The 22615-nt window shown below is 41.4% G+C and overlaps 1 protein-coding gene across 1 annotated transcript in view; it reads right to left on the bottom strand.

The window, feature by feature from the left end:
- Positions 1-22615, bottom strand: part of LOC120528190 (zinc finger protein 420-like) — a 69025-nt gene that overhangs the window by 29145 nt on the left and 17265 nt on the right. The window contains exons 3-4 of the mRNA XM_039752275.1: positions 20091-21167; positions 12737-12756 (exon numbers count right to left, since the gene is read on the bottom strand). Coding sequence (XP_039608209.1) covers positions 12737-12756; positions 20091-21167 — 1097 coding nt within the window. The remainder of the gene's footprint in view (positions 1-12736; positions 12757-20090; positions 21168-22615) is intronic.

The following is a 22615-nucleotide window of genomic DNA, read 5'->3' as shown; positions in this document are numbered from 1 at the left end:
TCAGGATGTCATTCCAGAGTCTGAAGGCCCTGCTGTCACCCATGGAGTGTAGATTAGTGTGGAGAACAAGAAGATTACCAGAATCAGAGGACCTTATAGGGCAGACAGGCACATAGTGATGGAGAAGGTCACTGATGTAGTTTGGCGCAAGGTCGTTTAAGGCTTTCTAGGTTATTAGTAGGATTTTTATATTTGATTCTGTAAGACACAGGGAGCCAGTGATGGCGGAGCAGGATGGGTGTGATGTGCTCACTGCTGCTGGTTCATGTTAGGACTCTTGCAGCCGAGTTTTGAATAAGCTGGAGCTGTGATATAAGACTAGAAGGGGCACCTGCCAGGAGCGAGTTACAATAGTCTACGTGGGATGTGATAAAAGCAGGGACAAGTTTCTCAGCATTAGAAAAGGAGAGGGAGGAGCGAACACGGGATATGTGACGGAGGTGAAAGTAAGAAAGTTTCTTAATGTGATTTTTGTGAGTGGAGTAAGAAAGGGAGGAATCAAAAATGATACCAAGATTCTTTGCAGTAGAGGCAGGTCTGATGAGATCACCGCCAAGATGGACTGGGAAGGAGGCTCATTTTATTAAGTAACGATTTAGTCCCAATTTGCAGGAGTTCAGTTTTGTTGCAATTTAATTTTAAAGAGTTCTGCTCCATCCAGGTTTTAATTTCACTAAGGCAGGTTGTGAGCTGAGAAAGCTCTGATGAAGTTCCACTTTTAACATTGAAGTAGAGTTGAGTATCATCTGCATAAAATGATAGCCCAGTCCATAGCTACGGATAATATGGCCAAGGGAAGCATATAAATACAGAAGAGAAGAGGGCCGAGGACAGAGCCCTGAGGAACTCCTTGTGTGACTGGCGCTGAGCTGGATCTGCTGTTGCCAAGACTAACAAACTCTTGCCTATCAGTCAGATAGGACTTGAACCACTGGAGGGCAGTGCCAGAGATACCCAGCATGTTCTCCATTCTGGACAGTAGAATGTCATGTCTAACAGTGTCAAATGCTGCACTGAGGTCTAATAGAATTAATATGCTGGTTTGTCCAGAGTCTGCTGCCATAAGTAAATCATTGGTTACCTGTAGCAGAGCAGTTTCACAGCTGTGTCGCGCACTGAAACCCGACTGAAAGGGTTCCATCAAATTAATAGACGTTAAGTAATTGGTGAGCTGGGAGGCTACAACACGCTCAAGAGCTTTTGACAGGATAGGTAAGTGGGAAATAGGCTGAAATTGTTAAGATTGTCAGCATCAAGACCAGACTTTTTTAACATTGGGGTTACAGAAGCGATTTTAAAAGTGAGTGGCACAGAGCCAGTGTCAAGGGATGAGTTTATTATTGTTGTAACAGTCGGGATTATGGCATGAAGGCAGGATTTAAGTAGTGTGCTGGGGATGGGGTCCAGTATACAAGTAGTCGGCCTCATCTTACAAAGCAGGTTATTAACAAACGCAGATGTGACTGGTGAGAACTTAGAGAAGGAGCTGGATGGAGTGGGAAAACAGGGAGAGAAATAAAGAGATGATGTATTTATGTTAGTTGAATTATTTAGATCTTTAATTTTGTTATGGAAAAAGTGGAGGAAATCCTCACAGACTACAATAGAAGAGGTAGTTGGGCCAGATGCAGGTTCGAGTAGTTTATTAACTACAGAAAACAAAACCCTTGGGTTATCGTGGCCACTTTCTATTATTCTGCCATAGTAGGTGTTCTTAGCAGCAGTTAGTGCTTCTCTGTAAGCTCTTTGGTGGTCAGAGAAAGCCTGGATGTGCACAGTGAGGCCAGTCTTACGTGACATTCTCTCAAGGCGTCGGCCAGCTGCTTTCATAGATCGCAATTCTGAGTTATACCAAGGAGCTGAACGTTTAAAGGAAACCTCCTTATGTTTTAAAGGAGCTGTTTTATCTAATGCTGAATGAAGGGCTGAGTTATAGTGGTCAACAAGATTATCTAGTGTTGACGGAATAGGTGAGGACAGTAAAAGATCAGAAATGGATCCAAAAAGGATAGAGGGACAGATATTTTTAAGGTTTCTGTAAGAAATTTGTCATTTACAGGTAAGAGGAGAGAAAGGCAGTGAGACAGTGAAAAATACTGCTTTAGATAGATAGATAGATAGATAGATAGATAGATAGATAGATAGATAGATAGATAGATAGATAGATAGATAGATAGAATGAATTTCATTTTAGTGTAGTAGGCAGGATCAGACAGTCAGACAGACAGAGTTTAATTTTAGTGTAGTAATCAGGATAGATAGATAGATAGATAGATAGATAGATAGATAGATAGATAGATAGATAGATAGATAGATAGATAGATAGATAGATAGATAGATAGATACTTTATTAATCCCAAGGGGAAATTCACATAATCCAGCAGCAGTATTCTGATACAAAGAAACAATATTAAATTAAATAGTAATAAAAATTAAAAAAATTAAAATAAAATTAATGTTAGCATTTACTCCCCCGGGTGGAATTGAAGAGTTGCATAGTGTGGGGGAGGAACGATCTCCTCAGTCTGTCAGTAGAGCAGGACGGTGACACCAGTCTGTTGCTGAAGCTGCTGCTCTGTCTGGAGATGACGCTGTTCAGTGGATTCTCCATGATTGACAGGAGTTTGCTTAATGCCCGTCGCTCTGCCACAGATGTCAAACTGTCCAACTTTACTCCTACAAAATGATGGTCAGAGAGTCCCAAATCAGTGCTGTAGATGTTAGCAACAGATAGTCCAGAAGTGCAGATCAGGGGGGTATTTTCCGTACGTCGCTTAAATCATCCGAGATCAGATGCCTCATCTTGGATGAGTTAATGCTGGTGAAGTTCATCCGGGATATGTCAGTTTTTCAAAGGTAGCCATGTGGTAGATTAGTCTAGCTGGATCTAATCATCCAAGATGATTGCACGTGCCCGCGCTGAATGAAAAGCCTGTATATATTGAGTCTAGAAAACATGATCAGCAAGTCTTTGATAGGCTGGAACAAAATGACGAAAGAACGGGCGCATTTTTTTCACACAAGCAGGACCTTTTATTTGAAGGATATGAAGAATTTCAAGACTTAATATGCACAAGGGGTAACACTGCAAAAGCAGCCCAAACCAGAAAAGACGTCTGGCAAAAAAGTGGCTGACAAATTAAGCGCTAAGTAGTGTGCATTGTACTTATTGAATGCAGCTTTTCTTTTCCTATGTGTCAGATTAATTATTATTTAATATGTCATAATTCCAGATCAAATGTGAGCACAAGGAGAACATGGGAAGAGGTTAAAGTGAAGTACAAGAATATACTTCAAACTGGTAAATATTGGTATATAACTGTTTAAAGAATTGTTCACATAAAGAATTATATACTATATAATATAAAAAACATTAATTGTAAAGCTAATAAGAAGGCAGACAAGCAAAAAAACATGGGGAGGTCCACGCGGTCCAGACCTAACCCCTGCAGAAGAGGTGGCTCTCCAGTAAAATGCCCATCGCCCTGTTTCTGAGGGCATTCCAGTGGGAAGCTCCTCCTCCAAACCAGTCGCAGGGTGCAGTGGTCACTTCATTTCAGGTAAAGGATGGTCATTCCATATATTTGTCCTCCATGTGTGCCATAGGTAGGTTCCATATCGGCCCCTTTTTTGTTGGGTCAGTTGCAGGGAATGTCATAACCCTAGAACTTGTGTCTCACCAACGAGATATTGACGAAGGTCAAATATTTGATGAAGACACTGTGTCTGATTATTCATCAGGAGGAGAGATACATTTTCCAAATAATGTTTGATCAAACTCCACTCTGATCAGTCCCATGTGCCCCAATCACATTTGGAAATCCTGGGTAATGAGAATGTTAGGCTGATTGCGAGATTCTTTACGGGACTGTGGGTGTTTTTGCCTGTGTACCTGCAAAGGCATGAAAAACTTATTTTATTGTCTGCACACGTAGGTGTCCAGGAAACACTATGAAACCCTGAAGGAAATAGTTCAGAGCCAAACAGACTTTACGATATGCCTGGCCAACTGCACTTTTAGACAGATTTTCCGCATCGCCTACAGTATATAAAAAAATTGCCACTTGCAAAAAAACTCAAAGCAATACATAATGTCTGTGTGGTTGTGAGAGCCCGACTTCGCTGAGTATGACTTCGAATATAAGGTGCTAATAAATCTTTGAGGTACAATATTTCCCATCGGCTAAAGCAGTATCTTTCGAAAAAAGAATTTCCTCAGGGCGCAATAAAGGATCTTGCAGATCGCGCAAAACCCTTTCTATATGAAATTCTCTTCTTGTAATTTGCGCATCGATATCAATTGGTCGCTCATTCATGAACGACAAAGCCCTGACTGAATGGATTCCACGTACGGACACTGATTAAGTGTGTGAGCTAATCCTTGTTTACATCGAGCAGGTTTGAGGATTTGGATGTGCTGCTATGACAACACATCCAGCAAGAGTTTTGAAAAACCGACAGATCCAGGATCAGGCCAAATCGTCAACTATTACAATGGTGTGAAAAACTATATGCAGTTTTTAAATGATGGTTTTTATTATTTAGGGAGAAAAAAAAAATCCAAACCTACATGACCCTGCGTGAAAAAGTAATTGCCCCCTGAACCTAATAACTGGTTGGGCCACCCTTAGCAGCAATAACTGCAATCAAGCGTTTGTGATAACTTGCAATGAGTCTTTTACAGCACTCTGGAGGAATTTTGGCCCACTCATCTTTGCAGAATTGTTGTAATTCAGCTTTATTTGAGGGTTTTCTAGCATGAAGCGCCTTTTTAAGGTCATGCCATAGCATCTCAATTGGATTCAGGTCAGGACTTTGATTAGGCCACTCCAAAGTCTTCATTTTGTTTTTCTTCAGCCATTCAGAGGTGGATTTGCTGGTGTGTTTTGGGTCATTGTCCTGTTGCAGCACCCAAGATCGCTTCAGCTTGAGTTGACGAACAGATGGCCGGACATTCTCCTTCAGGATTTTTTGGTAGACAGTAGAATTCATGGTTCCATCTCTCACAGCAAGCCTTCCAGGTCCTGAAGCAGCAAAACAACCCCAGACCATCACACTACCACCACCATATTTTACTGTTGGTATGATGTTCTTTTCTGAAATGCTGTGTTCCTTTTACGCCAGATGTAACGGGACATTTGCCTTCCAAAAAGTTCAACTTTGTCTCATCAGTCCACAAGGTATTTTCCCAAAAGTCTTGGCAATCATTGAGATGTTTCTTAGCAAAATTGAGACGAGCCCTAATGCTCTTTTTGCTTAACAGTGGTTTGCATCTTGGAAATCTGCCATACAGGCCGTTTTTGCCCAGTCTCTTTCTTATGGTGGAGTCGTGAACACTGACCTTAATTGAGGCAGTGAGGCCTGCAGTTCTTTAGACATTGTCCTGGGGTCTTTTGTGACCTCTCGGATGAGTCGTCTCTGCGCTCTTGGGGTAATTTTGGTCGGCCGGCCACTCCTGGGAAGGTTCACCACTGTTCCATGTTTTTGCCATTTGTGGATAATGGCTCTCACTGTGGTTCACTGGAGTCCCAAAGCTTTAGAAATGGCTTTATAACCTTTACCAGACTGATAGATCTCAATGACTTCTGTTCTCATTTGTTCCTGAATTTCTTTGGATCTTGGCATGATGTCTAGCTTTTGAGGTGCTTTTGGTCTACTTCTCTGTGTCAGGCAGCTCCTATTGAAGTGATTTCTTGATTGAAACAGCTGTGGCAGTAATCAGGCCTTGGGGTGGCTACGGAAATTGAACTCAGGTGTGATACACCACAGTTAGGTGATTTTTGAACAAGGGGGCAATTACTTTTTCACACAGGGCCATGTAGGTTTGGATTTTTTTTTCTCCCTAAATAATTAAAAACCATCATTTAAAAAAATGCATTTTGTGTTTACTTGTGTTATATTTGACTAATGGTTAAATGTGTTTGATGATCAGAAACATTTTGTGTGACAAACATCAGGAAGGGGGCAAATAGTTTTTCACACCACTGTATATCCAGCTAAACGAGTAATCCACATACGAAAAATATCCCCCTGATCCAGTATATGACCACCAGAGTGGTTGGAAAAATCAATGTTGTGTCGAATCAAAACAGTCTAGTAGGAAAGGAAATCATTTCTCAGTTTAGATGCAGTAATGTCAATGTAATATCTTTATTATAAATAAATGAATACAATTGTAACGACCTGGGAAAGAAATTGCCCCTGAGGCAGTGTGTTTTAAAAAGTTTAAAAAAAGGGGGGCTGCACTGAGTGCTGAGGAGAGGGGCGGGCAGAGACACACCTGCCACTCTTAATAAGCAGCTTCTGGGGAGCTGGGGAGGAGGGACTTTTGGAAATGGAGGTTCAGGTAAAAGAAGAGCGTGTTTAACTCGTGGTGTGGGATGGTTTTGAGTTCAGTACGCGTATGTTTGTCCTGACTACTTTGTTTTTTGGTTTGTGAAGTCAGAAGAAAATAAATAAAACCATTGATTAGTTTTTTTGGACAATTACCACCACTTGCTTACAAGATTTATTTGCCCGCCTGGGAAGGGATATTACAGTATATAAACAATTATGACATCACAACAACAACAACATTTATTTATATAGCACATTTTCATACAAACAGTAGCTCAAAGTGCTTTACATATTAAAGAATAGAAAAATGAAAGACACAATTATAAAACAAAATAAATCAACATTAACATCGAATAAGAGTAAGGTTCAATGGCCAGGGGACAGAAAAAACAAAAACTCCAGACGGCTGGAGAAAAAAATAAAATCTGTAGGGATTCCAGACCATGAGACCGCCCAGTCCCGTCTGGCCATTCTACCTAACATAAATGAAACAGTCCTCTTTGGATTTAGGATTCTCACGGAAGGGCTTGATGATGATGATGGTCACGTAGACTTCTTCCTTTTAATCCATCCATCATTGTTGTTTATCCAACATACAGTATGTTTTAAATTAAAAAAGTAACAGATAACAATCAAATAAAGGGAATGGAGGGGCTACAATTAAATTAAACTCTTCAAATAGTGTAGAAGAGTGACACCAACTGGGTAAACACTGTCATCTACTGGGTGGAGGAAAGATTATTTTTAAATGTTGCGGTTCTCTTTTCTTTTTATAGATTAACAATCTTTATAATAAATAAAAAAATAAATTAATTAATTAATTAATTAATTAATCCAGCCAATAGGGGATGCACAAACCAGTGTGTTTCTTTGTGCTGGTCCCAAGCCCGGATAAATGGGTTGGGTTAGGTCAGGAAGGACATCTTGTGTAAAATTTTACCAAAGCAATATGTGGACAACAATACAGATTTCCATAGCGGGTCAGTTGAGCCCCGGGATAACAGTCACCAGGGTGCTGGCGTAAATTGGGCTATTGTTTGGCAAGGAAGGGGGTGTGGGACGTGTCCGGAGGCAGGAGGAGAGGAGGAAATTAAAGAGAGAGGAACTGAGGGTAGGAACTGTGAATGTTGGCATTATGACTGGTAAGGGGAGAGAGTTAGCAGATATAATGGAGAGAAGCAGGGTTGATATATTGTGTGTGCAGGAGACTAAATGGAAGGGGAGTAAGGCCAGGTGGATCAGAGGTGGATTCAAATTGTTCTATCATGGTGTGGATGGGAGGAGAAATGGAGTAGGAGTTATTCTGAAGGAAGAGCATCTTAATAGTGTTTAGGAGGTGAAAAGAGTGTCAGACAGAGTGATGATTATAAAGCCGAAAATTGGAGGAGTGATGGTGAGTGTTGTTAGTGCATATGCACCGCAATTTGAGTGTGCAATGGGTGAGAAAGAAGATTTTTGGAGTGAGTTGGATGAAGTGATGAAGAGAGAGTGGTGACTGGAGCGGATTTCAAAGGACATGTTGGTGAAGGGAACAGAGGAGACGAGGAGGTGTTGGGTAGGTATGGTTTCAAGGAGAGAAATGAAGAAGGTCAGAGGATAGTGGATTGCCAAAAGGATGGACATGGCTGTGGTGAATATGTATTTTGAGCTGGATGGCTAATCGCACCGCAAGAAGAGACAGAAGCCCCTAGGATAACCACAATACCCTTAAACACCGACTACCCTCACATTGCTCTTTATCCTTGCGGTATAATGCGTAATACAAGCCTCACGCGGTACTTCGCTGACTTAAAAGCCTTGCGTAGTGCCTGTCATTTTTAATATTGATTTGTTTTGCTGTCTCTCTCTCTCTCAGACTACTTCTGCTCCAGTCTCGTATTCATTTAAAGAAGAAGAAACCTACGCTACCCTTTAATTGATAGATGAAACGGTCATCTCTGTCAAGGAGCAAGTTTGAAGAGAGAAATGTTTGTTTGCAGTGTTTGAATAAAAATCCTTCTTGTTTCCACAACCTCGTGTGTGTTTGTGCAAATCTCTGACCAAGCATGACAGTATTTTAAGAAGAAGGAGGAACATAGGGTGACTTACAAGAGTGGAGGAAGATGCACACAGGTAGATTACATCCTTTGCAGAAGAGTCAATCTGAAGGAGATTGAAGACTGCAAAGTGGTGGCAGGGGAAAATGTAGTTAAGCAGCATAGTATGGTGGTCTGTAGGATGACGTTGGAGATCAAGAAGAGGAGGAGAGTGAGGGCAGAGCCAAGGATCAAATGGTGGAAGTTGAAAAAGGAAAACTGCAAGGTCGAGTTTAGGGAGGAGGTAAGACAGGCACTGGGTGGCAGTGAAGACAGCTGGGAAATTACAGCAGATGTAGTATGGTTGACATCTGGACAGAGGAAGAAGGAAACGGAAACCTGGTGGTGGAATGAGGAAATACAGGAGAGTATACAGAGAAAGAAGATGGTGAAGAAGAAGTGGGATAGTCAGAGAGATGCAGAAAATAGACAAGAGTACAAGGAGATAAGGCGCAAGGTGAAGAGAGAGGTGGTGAAGGGTAAAGAAAAGGTGTATGATGAGTTGTATGAGAGGCTGGACACGAATGAAGGAGAAAAGGACCGGTGGGCTAAAGAGAGGGACAGAGCTGGGAAAGATGAGCAGCAGGTTAGGGTGATAAAGGATAAAGATGGAAACATACTCACAAGTGAGGAGAGTGCGTTGAGCAGATGGAAAGAGTACTTTGAGGGGCTGATGAATGAAGAGAATGAGAGAGAGAGAAGAGGTTGGATGATGTGGAGATAGTGAATCAGGAAGTGCAACGGATTAGCAAGGAGGAAGTAAGGACAGCTATGAAGAGGATGATGAATGGAAAGGCTGTTGGTCCAGATGTCATACCTGTTGAATCATGGAGGTGTTTAGGAGAGATGGCAGTGGAGTTTTAGATTGTTTAATGGAATCTTTGAAAATGAGAGAATGATGAGGAGTGGAGAAGAAGTGTACTGGTACCGATATTTAAGAATAAGGGGGATGTGCAGGACTGCAGTAACTACAGGGGAATAAAATTGATGAGCCACAGCATGAAGTCATGGGAAAGAGTAGAGGAAACTCAGTTAAGAAGTGAGGTGATGATTAGTGGGCAGCAGGATGGTTTAATGCCAAGAAATAGCACCACAGATGAGATGTTTGCTCTGAGGATGTTGACGGAGAAGTAGAGAGAAGGCCAGAAGGAGTTGCATTGCTTCTTTGTGGACCTGGAGAAAGCATATGACAGGGTGACTGAGAGGAGCTGTGGTATTGTATGAGGAAGTCAGGAGTGGAAGAGAAGTACGTAAGAGTTGTGCAGGATATGTACGAGGGAAGCGTGACTGTGGTGAGGTCTGAGGTAGGAGTGATGGAGGTGGGATTACATCAGGGATCGGCTCTGAGCCCTTTCTTAATAGCAATGGTGATGGACAGGCTGACAGACGAGATTAGACAGGAGTCTCCATGGTCTGTGATGTTTGTTGATGACATTGTGATCTGTGGAGAGAGTAGGGAGATGATTGAGGAGACCCTAGAGAGGTGGAGATATGAGAGGAGAGGAATGAAGGTCAGTAGGACCACCAAAACAAAACACATGTGTGTGAATGAGAGGCAGGCCAGTGGAATGGTGAGGATGAGGGAGCAGAGTTGGCAAAGGTGGAGGAGTTTATATGCTTAGGATCAACAGTACAGAGTAACGGGGATTGTGGAAGAGAAGTGAAAAAGAGAGTGCAGGCAGGGTGGAGTGGGTGGAGAAGAGTGTCAGGAGTGATTTGTGACAGACGGGTATCAGCAAGAGTCAAAGGAAAGGACAACAGGACGGTAGTGAGACCAGCTATGTAAAATGGGCTGGAGACGGTGGCACAGGACACAGAGCTGGAGGTGGCAGAGTTAAAGATGATTAGATTAGAATTGGGTGTGACGAGGATGAACAGGATTAGAAATGAGGACATTAGAGGGTCAGCTCAAGATGGACGGTTGGGAGACAAAGTCAGAGAGGTGAGATTGCATTGGTTTGGTATATTAGGAGAAGGATGCTAAGGATAGAGCTGACAGGGAAGATGAGAAGAGGAAGGCCTAAGCGAAGGTTTATGGATGTGGTGAGAGAGGACATGGAGGTGATGGGGGTGACAGAGCAAAATGACAAGGACAGAAAGATATGGAAGAAGATGATCCGCTGTGGTGACCCCTAACAGTTACAGCCGGAAGAAGAAGAAGATTATAAATAAATAGTATATAAACAATTATGACATTCAGTATGTTCTAAATTGAAAAATGTAACATATTTCAATAAAATAAAGGAAATCAAGGTGTTTTTGACAAGCCATTTGTTTACAGGGCCCCCAAAACTTTCTACTGCTTTACTGTGGAATAATCTTTGATTTGTAGTTTCTATGAATAAAAACAAATGTAACAAGTTATATAAAAAAAATCAACCATAAAACATTATTAGAAGGATATATAGTATTTACTTTTTTTCAACATCTTATTGTTTTTTTTTTCCCTCTTGAAAAAAACAAGAACAGAAAAATATTCTGTTTTTGTAGCAACGTTTGTTGCACAGTCCTTGAACCTAAAACCTCGTTTTACACTTTCCTGAGTGTCGTTATTATTCTAACAAATGTATTATTTCTTCAAAGCTTATTTTTCCTAAAGACAATGACTTTCATAAAGGCACTGTGGTGACATGTGCTATCTTCCCTTCTGTTAGATCACGGGTGTCAAACTCCGGTCCTGGAGGTTCGCAGTGGCTGCAGGTTTTCATTCTAAAGTCTTCTTAATTAGTGCCCAGTTTTTTTCTGCTAATTAATTTCTTTTGCCTTATATTTAATTAACTTGATTCAGATCCCTTAGTTGTTTCTTTTTCCTTAATTACCAGCCAAACAATAATGAGACACAAAACAAGCTGCCACATGACCAGCTCACCTGTGCCCATCACACAATATCTAAAATTAGAGAAACGTGAAGGTCTCAGTGAGCTTTAATGTGCGTTTTGTGCTTTCTGTGTGTCTTAGTGAGTTCGTGTTCAGTGTGGGGTTGAGGAAGGGTTTGTATTGTACATTAACTTTTTCTTTTTATTTAGTACTTTCCACCGGACTCTTTTGGGGTTGAATGTGATGTCGGGGTTGGTTGGGGTATGATATACAGTGCATCCAGAAAGTATTCACAGCACATCACTTTTTCCACATTTTGTTATGTCGCAGCCTTATTCCAAAATGGATTCAATTCATTTTTTTCCTCAGAATTCTACACACAACACCCCATAATGACAACGTGAAAAAAGTTTACTTGAGATTTTTCCAAATTTACTAAAAATATAAAAACTGAGAAAGCACATGTCCATAAGTATTCACAGCCTCCTGTTTCCCCTGATCATCCTTGAGATGTTTCTGCAGCTTCATTGGAGTCCACCTGTGGTCAATTCAGTTGATGTGACACGATTTGGAAAGGCACACACCTGTCTATAGAAGGTCCCACAGTTGACAGTTCATGTCAGAGCACAAACCAAGCATGAAGTCAAAAGAATTGTCTGTAGACCTCCGAGACAGGATTGTCTCAAGGCACAAATCTGGGGAAGGTTACAAAAAAATGTCTGCTGCTTTGAAGGTCCCAATGAGCACAGTGGCCTCCATCATCCGTAATGTGGAAGAAGTTCGAAACCACCAGGACTCTTATAGAGCTGGCCAGCCATCTAAACTGAGCGATCGGAGGAGAAGGGCCTTAGTCAGGGAGGTGACCAAGAACCCGATGGTCACTCTGTCAGAGCTCCAGAGGTCCTCTGTGGAGAGAGGAGAACCTTCCAGAAGGACAACCATCTCTGCAGCAATCCACCAATCAAGCCTGTATGGTAGAGTGGCCAGACGGAAGCCACTCCTTAGTAAAAGGCACATGGCAGCCTGCCTGGAGATTGTCAAAAGGCACCTGAAGGACCCTCAGACCATGAGAAACAAAATTCTCTGGTCTGATGAGACAAAGATTGAACTCTTTGGTGTGAATGCCAGGCGTCACGTTTGGAAGAAACCAGGCACCGCTCATCACCAGGCCAATACCATCCCTACAGTGAAGCATGGTGGTGGCAGCATCATGCTGTTGTGATGGAACTGGGAGACTAGTCAGGATAAAGGGAAAGATGACTGCAGCAATGGACAGAGACATCCTGGATGAAAACCTGCTCCCGAGCGCTCTTGACCTCAGACTGGGGCGACGGTTCATCTTTCAGCAGGACAACGACCCTAAGCACACAGCCAAGATATCAAAGGAGTGGCTTCAGGACAACTCTGTGAATGTCCTTGAGTGGCCCAGCCAGAGCCCAGACTTGAATCTGATTGAACATCTCTGGAGAGATCTTAAAATGGCTGTGCACCGACGCTTCCCATCCAACCTGATGGAGCTTGAGAGGTGCTGCAAAGAGGAATGGGCGAAACTGGCCAGGATAGGTGTGCCAAGCTTGTGGCATCATATTCAAAAAGACTTGAGGCTGGAATTGGTGCTAAAGGGGCATCGACAAAGTATTGAGCAAAGGCTGGGAATACTTATGGACATGGGATTTCTCAGTTTTTTTATTTTTAATAAATTTGTAAAAACCTCAAGTAAACTATTTTCACGTTGTCATTATGGGGTGTTGTGTGTAGAATTCTGAGGAAAAAAATGAATTTAATCCATTTTGGAATAAGGCTGTGACATAACAAAATGTGGAGAAAGTGATGCGCTGAGAATACTTTCCGGATGCACTGTATACTCACTTTATTATTTTACACATGGTTTGTTTTTTGGCTTATTTTTGACCGTCGATTGGGGGGATGTTTATTTGGAAGAAGTATGGCTTGTCAGGTCTAACGTGCTCAACTTGCCAGAGGTGTAGCTGCTGGTTATGAGCCAGCAGTTACAAGACATCAAAGTGCAATTCGCAGTAACATCTGGTTTTCCAAATGTAATCGGAGCGGTCAGCTGCACACACGTTGCAATTGCATTGGCGCTTTACCAGTTACGCCAGCCAGGAATGAATCCCCAAAAAAGAATGAGCTGGCATTATATCATCTATAGCTGGAGAGCAACAACATTTACAGTGGTGTGAAAAACTATTTGCCCCCTTCCTGATTTCTTATTCTTTTGCATGTTTGTCACACAAAATGTTTCTGATCATAAAACACATTTAACCATTAGTCAAATATAACACAAGTAAACACAAAATGCAGTTTTTAAATGATAGTTTTTATTATTTAGGGAGAAAAAATCCAAACCTACATGGCCCTGTGTGAAAAAGTAATTGCCCCCTTGTTAAAAATCACCTAACTGTGGTGTATCACACCTGAGTTCAATTTCCGTAGCCACCCCCAGGCCTGATTACTGCCACACCTGTTTCAATCAAGAAATCACTTCAATAGGAGCTGCCTGACACAGAGAAGTAGACCAAAAGCACCTCAAAAGCTAGACATCATGCCAAGATCCAAAGAAATTCAGGAACAAATGAGAACAGAAGTAATTGAGATCTATCAGTCTGGTAAAGGTTATAAAGCCATTTCTAAAGCTTTGGGACTCCAGTGAACCACAGTGAGAGCCATTATCCACAAATGGCAAAAACATGGAACAGTGGTGAACCTTCCCAGGAGTGGCCGGCCGACCAAAATTACCCCAAGAGCGCAGAGACGACTCATCCGAGAGGTCACAAAAGACCCCAGGACAATGTCTAAAGAACTGCAGGCCTCACTTGCCTCAATTAAGGTCAGTGTTCACGACTCCACCATAAGAAAGAGACTGGGCAAAACGGCCTGCATGGCAAATTTCCAAGACGCAAACCACTGTTAAGCAAAAAGAACATTAGGGCTCGTCTCAATTTTGCTAAGAAACATCTCAATGATTGCCAAGACTTTTGGGAAAATACCTTGTGGACTGATGAGACAAAAGTTGAACTTTTGGAAGGCAAATGTCCCGTTACATCTGGCGTAAAAGGAACACAGCATTTCAGAAAAGAACATCATACCAACAGTAAAATATGGTGGTGGTAGTGTGATGGTCTGGGGTTGTTTGCTGCTTCAGGACCTGGAAGGCTTGCTGTGATAGATGGAACCATGAATTCTACTGTCTACCAAAAAATCCTGAAGGAGAATGTCCAGCCATCTGTTCGTCAACTCAAGCTGAAGCGATCTTGGGTGCTGCAACAGGACAATGACCCAAAACACACCAGCAAATCCACCTCTGAATGGCTGAAGAAAAACAAAATGAAGACTTTGGAGTGGCCTAGTCAAAGTCCTGACCTGAATCCAATTGAGATGCTATGGCATGACCTTAAAAAGGCGCTTCATGCTAGAAAACCCTCAAATAAAGCTGAATTACAACAATTCTGCAAAGATGAGTGGGCCAAAATTCCTCCAGAGCGCTGTAAAAGACTCATTGCAAGTTAACGCAAACGACTGATTGCAGTTATTGCTGCTAAGGGTGGCCCAACCAGTTATTAGGTTCAGGGGGCAATTACTTTTTCACACAGTGTTTGGATTTTTTTTTCTCCCTAAATAATAAAAACCATCATTTAAAAACTGCATTTTGTGTTTACTTGTGTTATATTTGACTAATGGTTAAATGTGTTTGATGATCAGAAACATTTTGTGTGACAAACATGAAAAAGAGTAAGAAATCAGGAAGGAGGCAAATAATTTTTCACACCACTGTATTTCTATCGCACATTTTCATACAAATGATGGAGCTCAAAGTGCTTTACAGGATGAAGAAAGAGAAAAAAAGACAATAAATAAGATTTGAAATAAGGGAACACTAATTAATATCGAATAAAAGTGAGGTCCGATGGCCATGAAGGACAGATAAAAACAAAACAAAAAATAATTCCAGACGGCTGGAGAAAAAAAATAAAATCTGCAGGGGTTCAGAGGCCACGAGACCACCCAGCCCCCTTCTAGGCATTCTACCTCCCATCAATGACCTCAATCAGTCCTCATGGTATTCAGAGTTCACATGGAAGAACTTGATGATGACGGTCATGTAGACTTCTGACCTTCAATCCATCAATGTAAGGACATCTCGGTGCCCTGATCAGATGTTCATGGTGGTGGCTGTGCAGATCTCCTTCACAGAAAACCAGAAAAAGAACAGCAGAGAAAGTAGGGGTGAGTATGGATTAGGAGCCACCAAGAATGATAATGATAATTAATAGAACATACAGAGTATCAGATTTAAAGTAAAATGAAGTTATGAGAAAGCCATGTTCAAATATCGAGTTTTTAGCAGTGTTTTAAAGTGCTCCACCGTGTTAGCCTGATGAATTTCTATCAGTCAGCTATGCCAGATTTGAGGTGCATAACAGCAGAAGGCCGCCCACCCCACCACTTCTTTTAAGTTTAGCTCTTGGAATTCTAAGCAGACCCTTATTTGAAGATCTAAGGTTACAATTTGGAGTGTAAGGTGACAGGCCTTCTGAAATATAAGATGGAGCAGACTATGTAAGGCTTTGTAAACCATAAGCAGGATTTTAAAGTCAATTCTAAAATGGCACCGGTAACCAGTGTAGTGACACTCAGACTGGAGTGATGTGCTTGGATTTTCTTTTCCTAGTTAGGATTCTAGCAGCTGAATGCTGCACTCGTTGTAATCGATTGATGTCTTTTTTCGAAGGTGAATCATCCAACTAGTGTTGCTAAAGGCGAGCAGTCCTTTTAAGGATAGCGAGCTACCACAAAAGAGCCATGTGAAGAGCGGAGAAACGATCTGTTGTGGCGCTCGGTGCCCACAGAAAGCATTTCCACTCTATGAATGTGCTGTTCTATAATGTGTCGCATTGTGCATCGGTCGGCGTTACTGTTTGAATGCAATTAGTAGAATGGAAAATACAGATAATCAGATGCAGCATTTATTTTTTTAACCCGTTCATGTAATGTGTGGTCAGTATCACGGTGGCACCCTGCCATGCACCCTGTGTTAGCTGGGATTGGCTCCAGCAGACATCCCGTGACCCTGTGTTAGGATATGGCGGGTTGGAAAATGACTGACTGGCAGTATCACATAGTGATAGCCGTGCTATTCTAAGTTAATTGGCCACATCTCTTATCGAATTTTTGAATCAAGCACACAGCCAGAAGGTCACCTGGCGGTTTTCCGAGGCACAGGCGTGTGAGCAGCAGCAGCACCATCAACCCGTGGATTTGCGTCGTCAGCACATGGGGGGGGTCAGCTATTGTTTGAAACAAAATAAACAGACGGTGGGTTGCAACTCGCCTTTACACGACGAACTTTGATATCTGACCACATCTTTTTCATTTCCAGCACCTGAACTTGAACTTTGGAGTGTCTCCGTCACTCTGTATCTCTCGATCAACTTCCTTTTTGTTGTTTATACCACCGCTTAAGCCAACAAGTAGTACGTTTTTCCTCCCTTCCACTTCACACTTGATGAAATTCTTCATTTTATTCACAAAACACTGAACTTTGGAGATATTTACTGTATATTGATTTGCATATTAAAAGGGCATAATTCTAGAAGGAGTCAGGGTGGGGGCAGCAGGCGCATGACTGTGCGTGATATTTCACGCCGACCGGGATTTATGGAGCAGAAGTGCGTGGAAGATGGCTTACGCAAAGATTTGTGCCTCCGAATTTTTTTGTGTGTACACCCATCTCCACTTTTGTTTTAGTGTGACTTCTACACACAGCATTATACACAAGGCCCCTGCTGCTTCAGTGACGTTCAAAACTTCAGGCCTCATCAGTCACGTGGTAGCAGAGCTTCGATATGAAGTGTTGACACAGGGGGCTTCATTAAAGTGATCGGAGCTTCAACGGCTCGGAGTCAAATGTCCCATCTCCATCTCCTACAACACATTTGAGTGATCGGCTCAAAAACTAGAATATTCCAAAAAAACATTTCTTCCATTAATTGCAAGTCTGGCTGTTATTTGGAATGAATTGACTGTCCTTCTTCTTGTGAATGCTGCTCTTACAAAATAAATCACCTGCTATGGCACGCCAAATTATCATCCAGAGATATCATTAAAACATTTGAAGATATCTTAAAAACATTTAAAAATATCTCTAAGTATTTAAAGATATCTCTAAATATTTCCAGATATCTTTAAATATTTCCAGATATCTTAATCATTTGAAGATATATGTAAATGATTTACAGATACCTTGAAATGCATTTCGAATTAAGATATCTTTAATGCACTTCAAGATATCTTTAAATAAATGTGCATTTAAAGATATGTTTAAATTATTTACAGATATCTTCAAATGAGCGTTTGAATATTCAAAGATATCTCTAAATTATTTAAAGATATCTGCAAGAATGCAAGCACTCATTTAAAGATATCTGTAAATCATTTAAAGATATCTTTAAATACAAAGTGCTCATTTAAAGATATCAGTAACAAACTTGACTAAAATATTCTAAGCCAAAGTGACATTTGGAGATACAGTGGTGTGAAAAACTATTTGCCCCCTTCCTGATTTCTTATTCTTTTGCATGTTTGTCACACAAAATGTTTCTGATCATCAAACACATTTAACCATTAGTCAAATATAACACAAGTAAACACAAAATGCAGTTTTTAAATGATGGTTTTTATTATTTAGGGAGTCTTTAAAGCATTTACAGATATCTTAATTGCATTTAAAGATATATTTAAAAGATTTAGAGATATCTTTAAATGTTTTCAAGATACAGTCATGGGCGAAATTAACGGCACCCCTGCAATTTTCCTAGAAAATGCACCATTTCTTCCAGAAAATTGTTGTAATTCCAAATGTTTTGGTATCCACACGTTTATTTCCTTTATGTGCATTGGAACAACATAAAAAACAGACATAAAAAGCCAAATCTGACATCATGTCACACAGAACTCAAAACCCGGGCTGGACAAAATTATTGGCACCCTCAACTTAATATTTGGTTGCACGCCCTTTGGTAAAAATAACTGAAATCAAGCGTTTCCTATAACTGTCACCAAGCTTGTTCCACCTCTCAACTGGAATTCCTGACCACTCTTCTTTTGCAAACTGCTCAAAGTCTCTCAGATTTGAAGGGCGCCTTCTCCCAACAACAATTTTGAGATCTCTCCATAAGTGTTCAGTCAGATTTAGATCCGGACTCATTGCTGGCCACTTCAGAACTCTCCAGCGCTTTGTCTTCCACCATTTCTGGATGCTTTTAGAGGTATGTTTGTGGTCATTGTCCTGCTGGAACACCCATGACCTCTGACACAGACCCAGCTTTCTGACACTGGGCACTACATTGCACCCCAATATCTTTTGTTAGTTTTCAGATTTCATGATGCCTTGCATGTAAGTCAAGGCATCGAGTGCCAGAGGCAGCAAAACATCCCCAAAACATCTTAGACCCTCCACCATGTTTGACTTTAGGTACTGCGTTGTTCCTTTCTTTGTAGGCCTCGTTCTGTTTTCTGTTAACAGTAGAATGATGAGCTTTACCATAAAGCTCTACCTTAGTCTCATCTGTCCACAAGACGTTCGCCCAGAAGGATTTTGGCTTCCTCAAGTACATTTTGTCAAACTCCACTCTGGCTTTGTGACGTTTGTGTCAGCAGTGGGGTCCTCCTGGCTCTCCTGCCATAGCGTTTCATTTCGTTCAGATGTCGACTGATAGTTCGAGCTGACACTGTGGCACCCTGAGTCTGCAGAACAGCTTGAATATGTTTTGAAGTTGATTGAAGCTGTTTAGCCACCATTTGGACTCTCCTTCGTTGCAGTCTTTTATCAATTTTCCTCTTCCGTCCACGTCCAGGGAGATTAGCTACGGTGCTACATGTGTTGTGAACTTCTTGATTATGTTGCACACAGCGGACAGAGGAACATGAAGATCTCTGGAGATGGACTTGTAGCCTTGAGATTGTTGAGATTTATCCACAATTTTTGTTCTCAAGTCCTCAGACAATTCTCTGCTCTTCTTTCTGTTCTCCATGCTTAGTGTGGCACACAACAGAAAGGTTGAGTCAGCTTGTCTCCATTTTAACTGGCTTCAGGTGGGATTGTTATATTGCCAGCACCTCTTTCTGGCCACAGGTGACATGATGTCAGATTTGGCTTTTTTTTCTGTTTTTTTGTGTTGTTCCAATGCACATAAAGGAAATAAACGTGTGGATACCAAAACATTTGGAATTGCAACCATTTTCTGGGAGAAATGGTGCATTTTCTGGGAAAATTCCAGGGGTGCCGATAATTTCGGCCATGACAGTATCTCCGAATGATAATTTGGCTTGCCATAACCTGCCACCTTCACAACTGCAGGACGGTGTGGATCCTGACGTGACTCTGAAGACTGGCAAGTATGAGAGAATCGGGTGCCACATTCAGGGCAGACAAAGAGCGTCTCTTAGTGCTACTTTCTCCAGCAGCTTTTCGGGGTGTGTGCTTGTTAACAAGACAGGAGTGAACCTCACTTATGAGTCAGGCCAGTGTAGCCTTGCTGCTTTATTTCTTACTCCTTTACGTTTGCAGTGAGGGCTCTGCGTAGAACCTTCATTGTTCCTAATTATGCTTTCTTTTGCAGTTCGTATGGAGTTAATGCTAATTGGCAGGGTGTCAATATGGGCCAGAAAGCTTCTCTTTATTAGTCCTGTGACCCCAGCGTATCTGGCACTGTTTCTGCTGTTTTGCTTCAGTATGAACTCCAGGATAAACTTGGGTGTCTCTGAAAATGGCCACGGTCATTGTTTGCCACATTTAGCCACATTTTTTCCTCATGTGGATTCTTGCATGTCTTCGAAAACTACGTCTGTCAGAAAATTGCTTGCCACATTCAGAGCACCAATAAGGTTTTTCTCCGGTATGAATTCTTAAGTGTGTCTGAAGACCGCCATTTTGGAGAAACCTTTTTCCACATTTAGGACAGCAAAATGGCTTCTCTCCAGCATGAATTCGTGTGTGCAGAAGAAGACTGCCACTGTCAGCGAACCTTTTTCCACATTCAGCACAGACGTACGGCTTTTCTCCAGTATGAACTCTCGTATGTCTCTGAAGGTGGCTACTTTCAATGAATAATTTTCCACATTCCGCACACCTGTACGGCTTTTCTCCAGTGTGGATCCTGGTGTGTGTTTGGAGTCTATGATGGTCAGAAAATCTTTTTCCACATTCAGAACAGACATATGGCTTTTCTCCAGTATGAACTCTTTTGTGTCTCTGAAGGTGGCTGCTTTTTTTGAACAATTTCCCACACTCTGCACAGCTATACGGCTTTTCTCCAGTGTGGATTCTTGTGTGGGTTTGGAGGTTGTAGCGGTCAGAAAATCGTTTTCCACATTCAGAGCAGCAATGAGGTTTTTCTCCTGTGTGAATCCTTGCGTGTGCCCGAAGATGGCTACTTTGAACGAATCGTTTACCACATTCAGCACAGCCATAGGGCTTTTCTCCAGTGTGGATTCTTGTGTGCGTTTGGAGCTTGTAACTGTCATAAAATCGTTTCCCACATTCAGAGCAGCAATGAGGTTTTTCTCCAGTGTGTTTTTTTCTATGAACTGTAAGACTGCACTTATGCAGGAATTGTTTGCCACACTCAGAACAGCAATATGGCGATGCATGAAACGAATCGATACTTTTAAATTCAGATTTGTGTTGTCTACACTCCTGGCCAGCACACAAAGCCTCTTGATCTGAGTTGGGCTCTTGTTGTTGGTGAGTGTTGATGGCTTCTCTCGCAGAAACAGAACTGCTCGGCATGGAGGCAGCCGTCAAAATTCTTGATTCTCTTTTTGATTTCTTCGTCTTCTCTTTCTGTTTGTGTTGCAGTTTGCAGGGATGAGAAGTTTGAGCAGATGAAGATGGAGAGAAACTGACGTTCTCGTGTAAACCTGAAATGATATAAAAAATTTAGTTAAATGTTGTAAAATAAATGACTACTTTAACATAAGATAAATGGCACACTGGTTGGTGATTCTGCCTCAACCCTCAGTTCCATTCCTGGGAGTACAGTCGTTCCTCGCCATATCGCGGTTCACCTATTGCGGCTTCACTGTATCGCGGGCTTTTTAAATACAAGTGATCCCTTGCCTATGGCGGAAGTTATGTTCCGGACCCATCAGCGATAGGTGAAAATCCGCGATATAGAAAGACCATAAAAATAATTTTTTTTTATATATAGTTTAAGCCTTAAAATACCCATCCCACACGCTTTAAACACATGTAAACTTATAAAACATACTTTGTTAACACATATAATATGTGGATGTCGGGTAACATTTCTCTATTATAAAACACTAGCAAAATACCCGCGCTTCGCAGCGGAGAAGTAGTGTGTTAAAGAAGTTATGAAAAAGAAAAGGAAACATTTTCTGTTATGAGTGTTGCTGTCATCAAGGATTTGATCATCATTATTTCTTTCAATCAGGTTCGTATTTGGAGGTAAACCGATTTGGTCGTGAACTGAAGCAATTTCCCCCCATAGGATTGTATGTAAATATAATTAATCTGTTCCAGACCATATGAACTGTATGTAAATATATATTTTTTTAGTTTTTAAGCACAAATATAATTATACCATAGAATGCACAGCGTAATAGTAAACTAAATGTAAAAACATTATATAAAACTGAGAAAACCTTGAACAACAGTGAAAACTAACACTGCAATAGTTTGCGCTATAGCGCTACCAACCGCTGGCTAAAAGCACTTTTTTTAATGAGTTTTAAGTACAGGGGGAAAATGAACACTTGAAAAAATCTGTAATTTAATAAACCACCAAGAAAAGTAACATTGCAACAATTCACGCTACGAACAGATCGTGGAAACAGAAGTGAAAACAAAATCAAACCCAGTGCATTCTTTAACTGCCTTCCTACCTTAATGCGTCCAGCTCTCTCTCGTGCTGACTGTGTGTGTGTATGTGTGTGTGTGTGTGTGTCTGCATCCATCTCTCGTGCTGCCTCTGTATGTGTGTCTGTGTGTGGCGCTATCTCTGTCACGATGACTGTGTGTGTGTCGCACTGACTGTGTGTCTGCATCCATCTCTTGCACTGCCTTTGTGTGTGTGTGTGTGTGACGATGTGGGTTCTGGCTCCACGCTCCCTTTGATGTTTGGGAACCCTTGAACCCAACACCGTCGATAATGTTACCGAGTGAGCTAGTCAGTGAAGGCAATAATTCCAGCAAGGGGAAGGTAAAAAGTGCAAAAGTGCTTTTATTAAAAACAGTCAACAAAAAAAAAGTGTTCATAAATAGTGCAGTTCATTCAATAAATAATCCATAAAATGAAAACGTGGAGATTCAAAACCATTAGAAAAAGTCTTCTTAAAAACAACGA

The sequence above is a fragment of the Polypterus senegalus genome, chromosome 4 (assembly GCF_016835505.1).
Source record: "Polypterus senegalus isolate Bchr_013 chromosome 4, ASM1683550v1, whole genome shotgun sequence".
NCBI lineage: Eukaryota > Metazoa > Chordata > Cladistia > Polypteriformes > Polypteridae > Polypterus > Polypterus senegalus.
The sequence above is the reverse complement of the archived record's forward strand: the minus strand, read 5'-3'. Positions and strand labels throughout refer to the sequence as shown.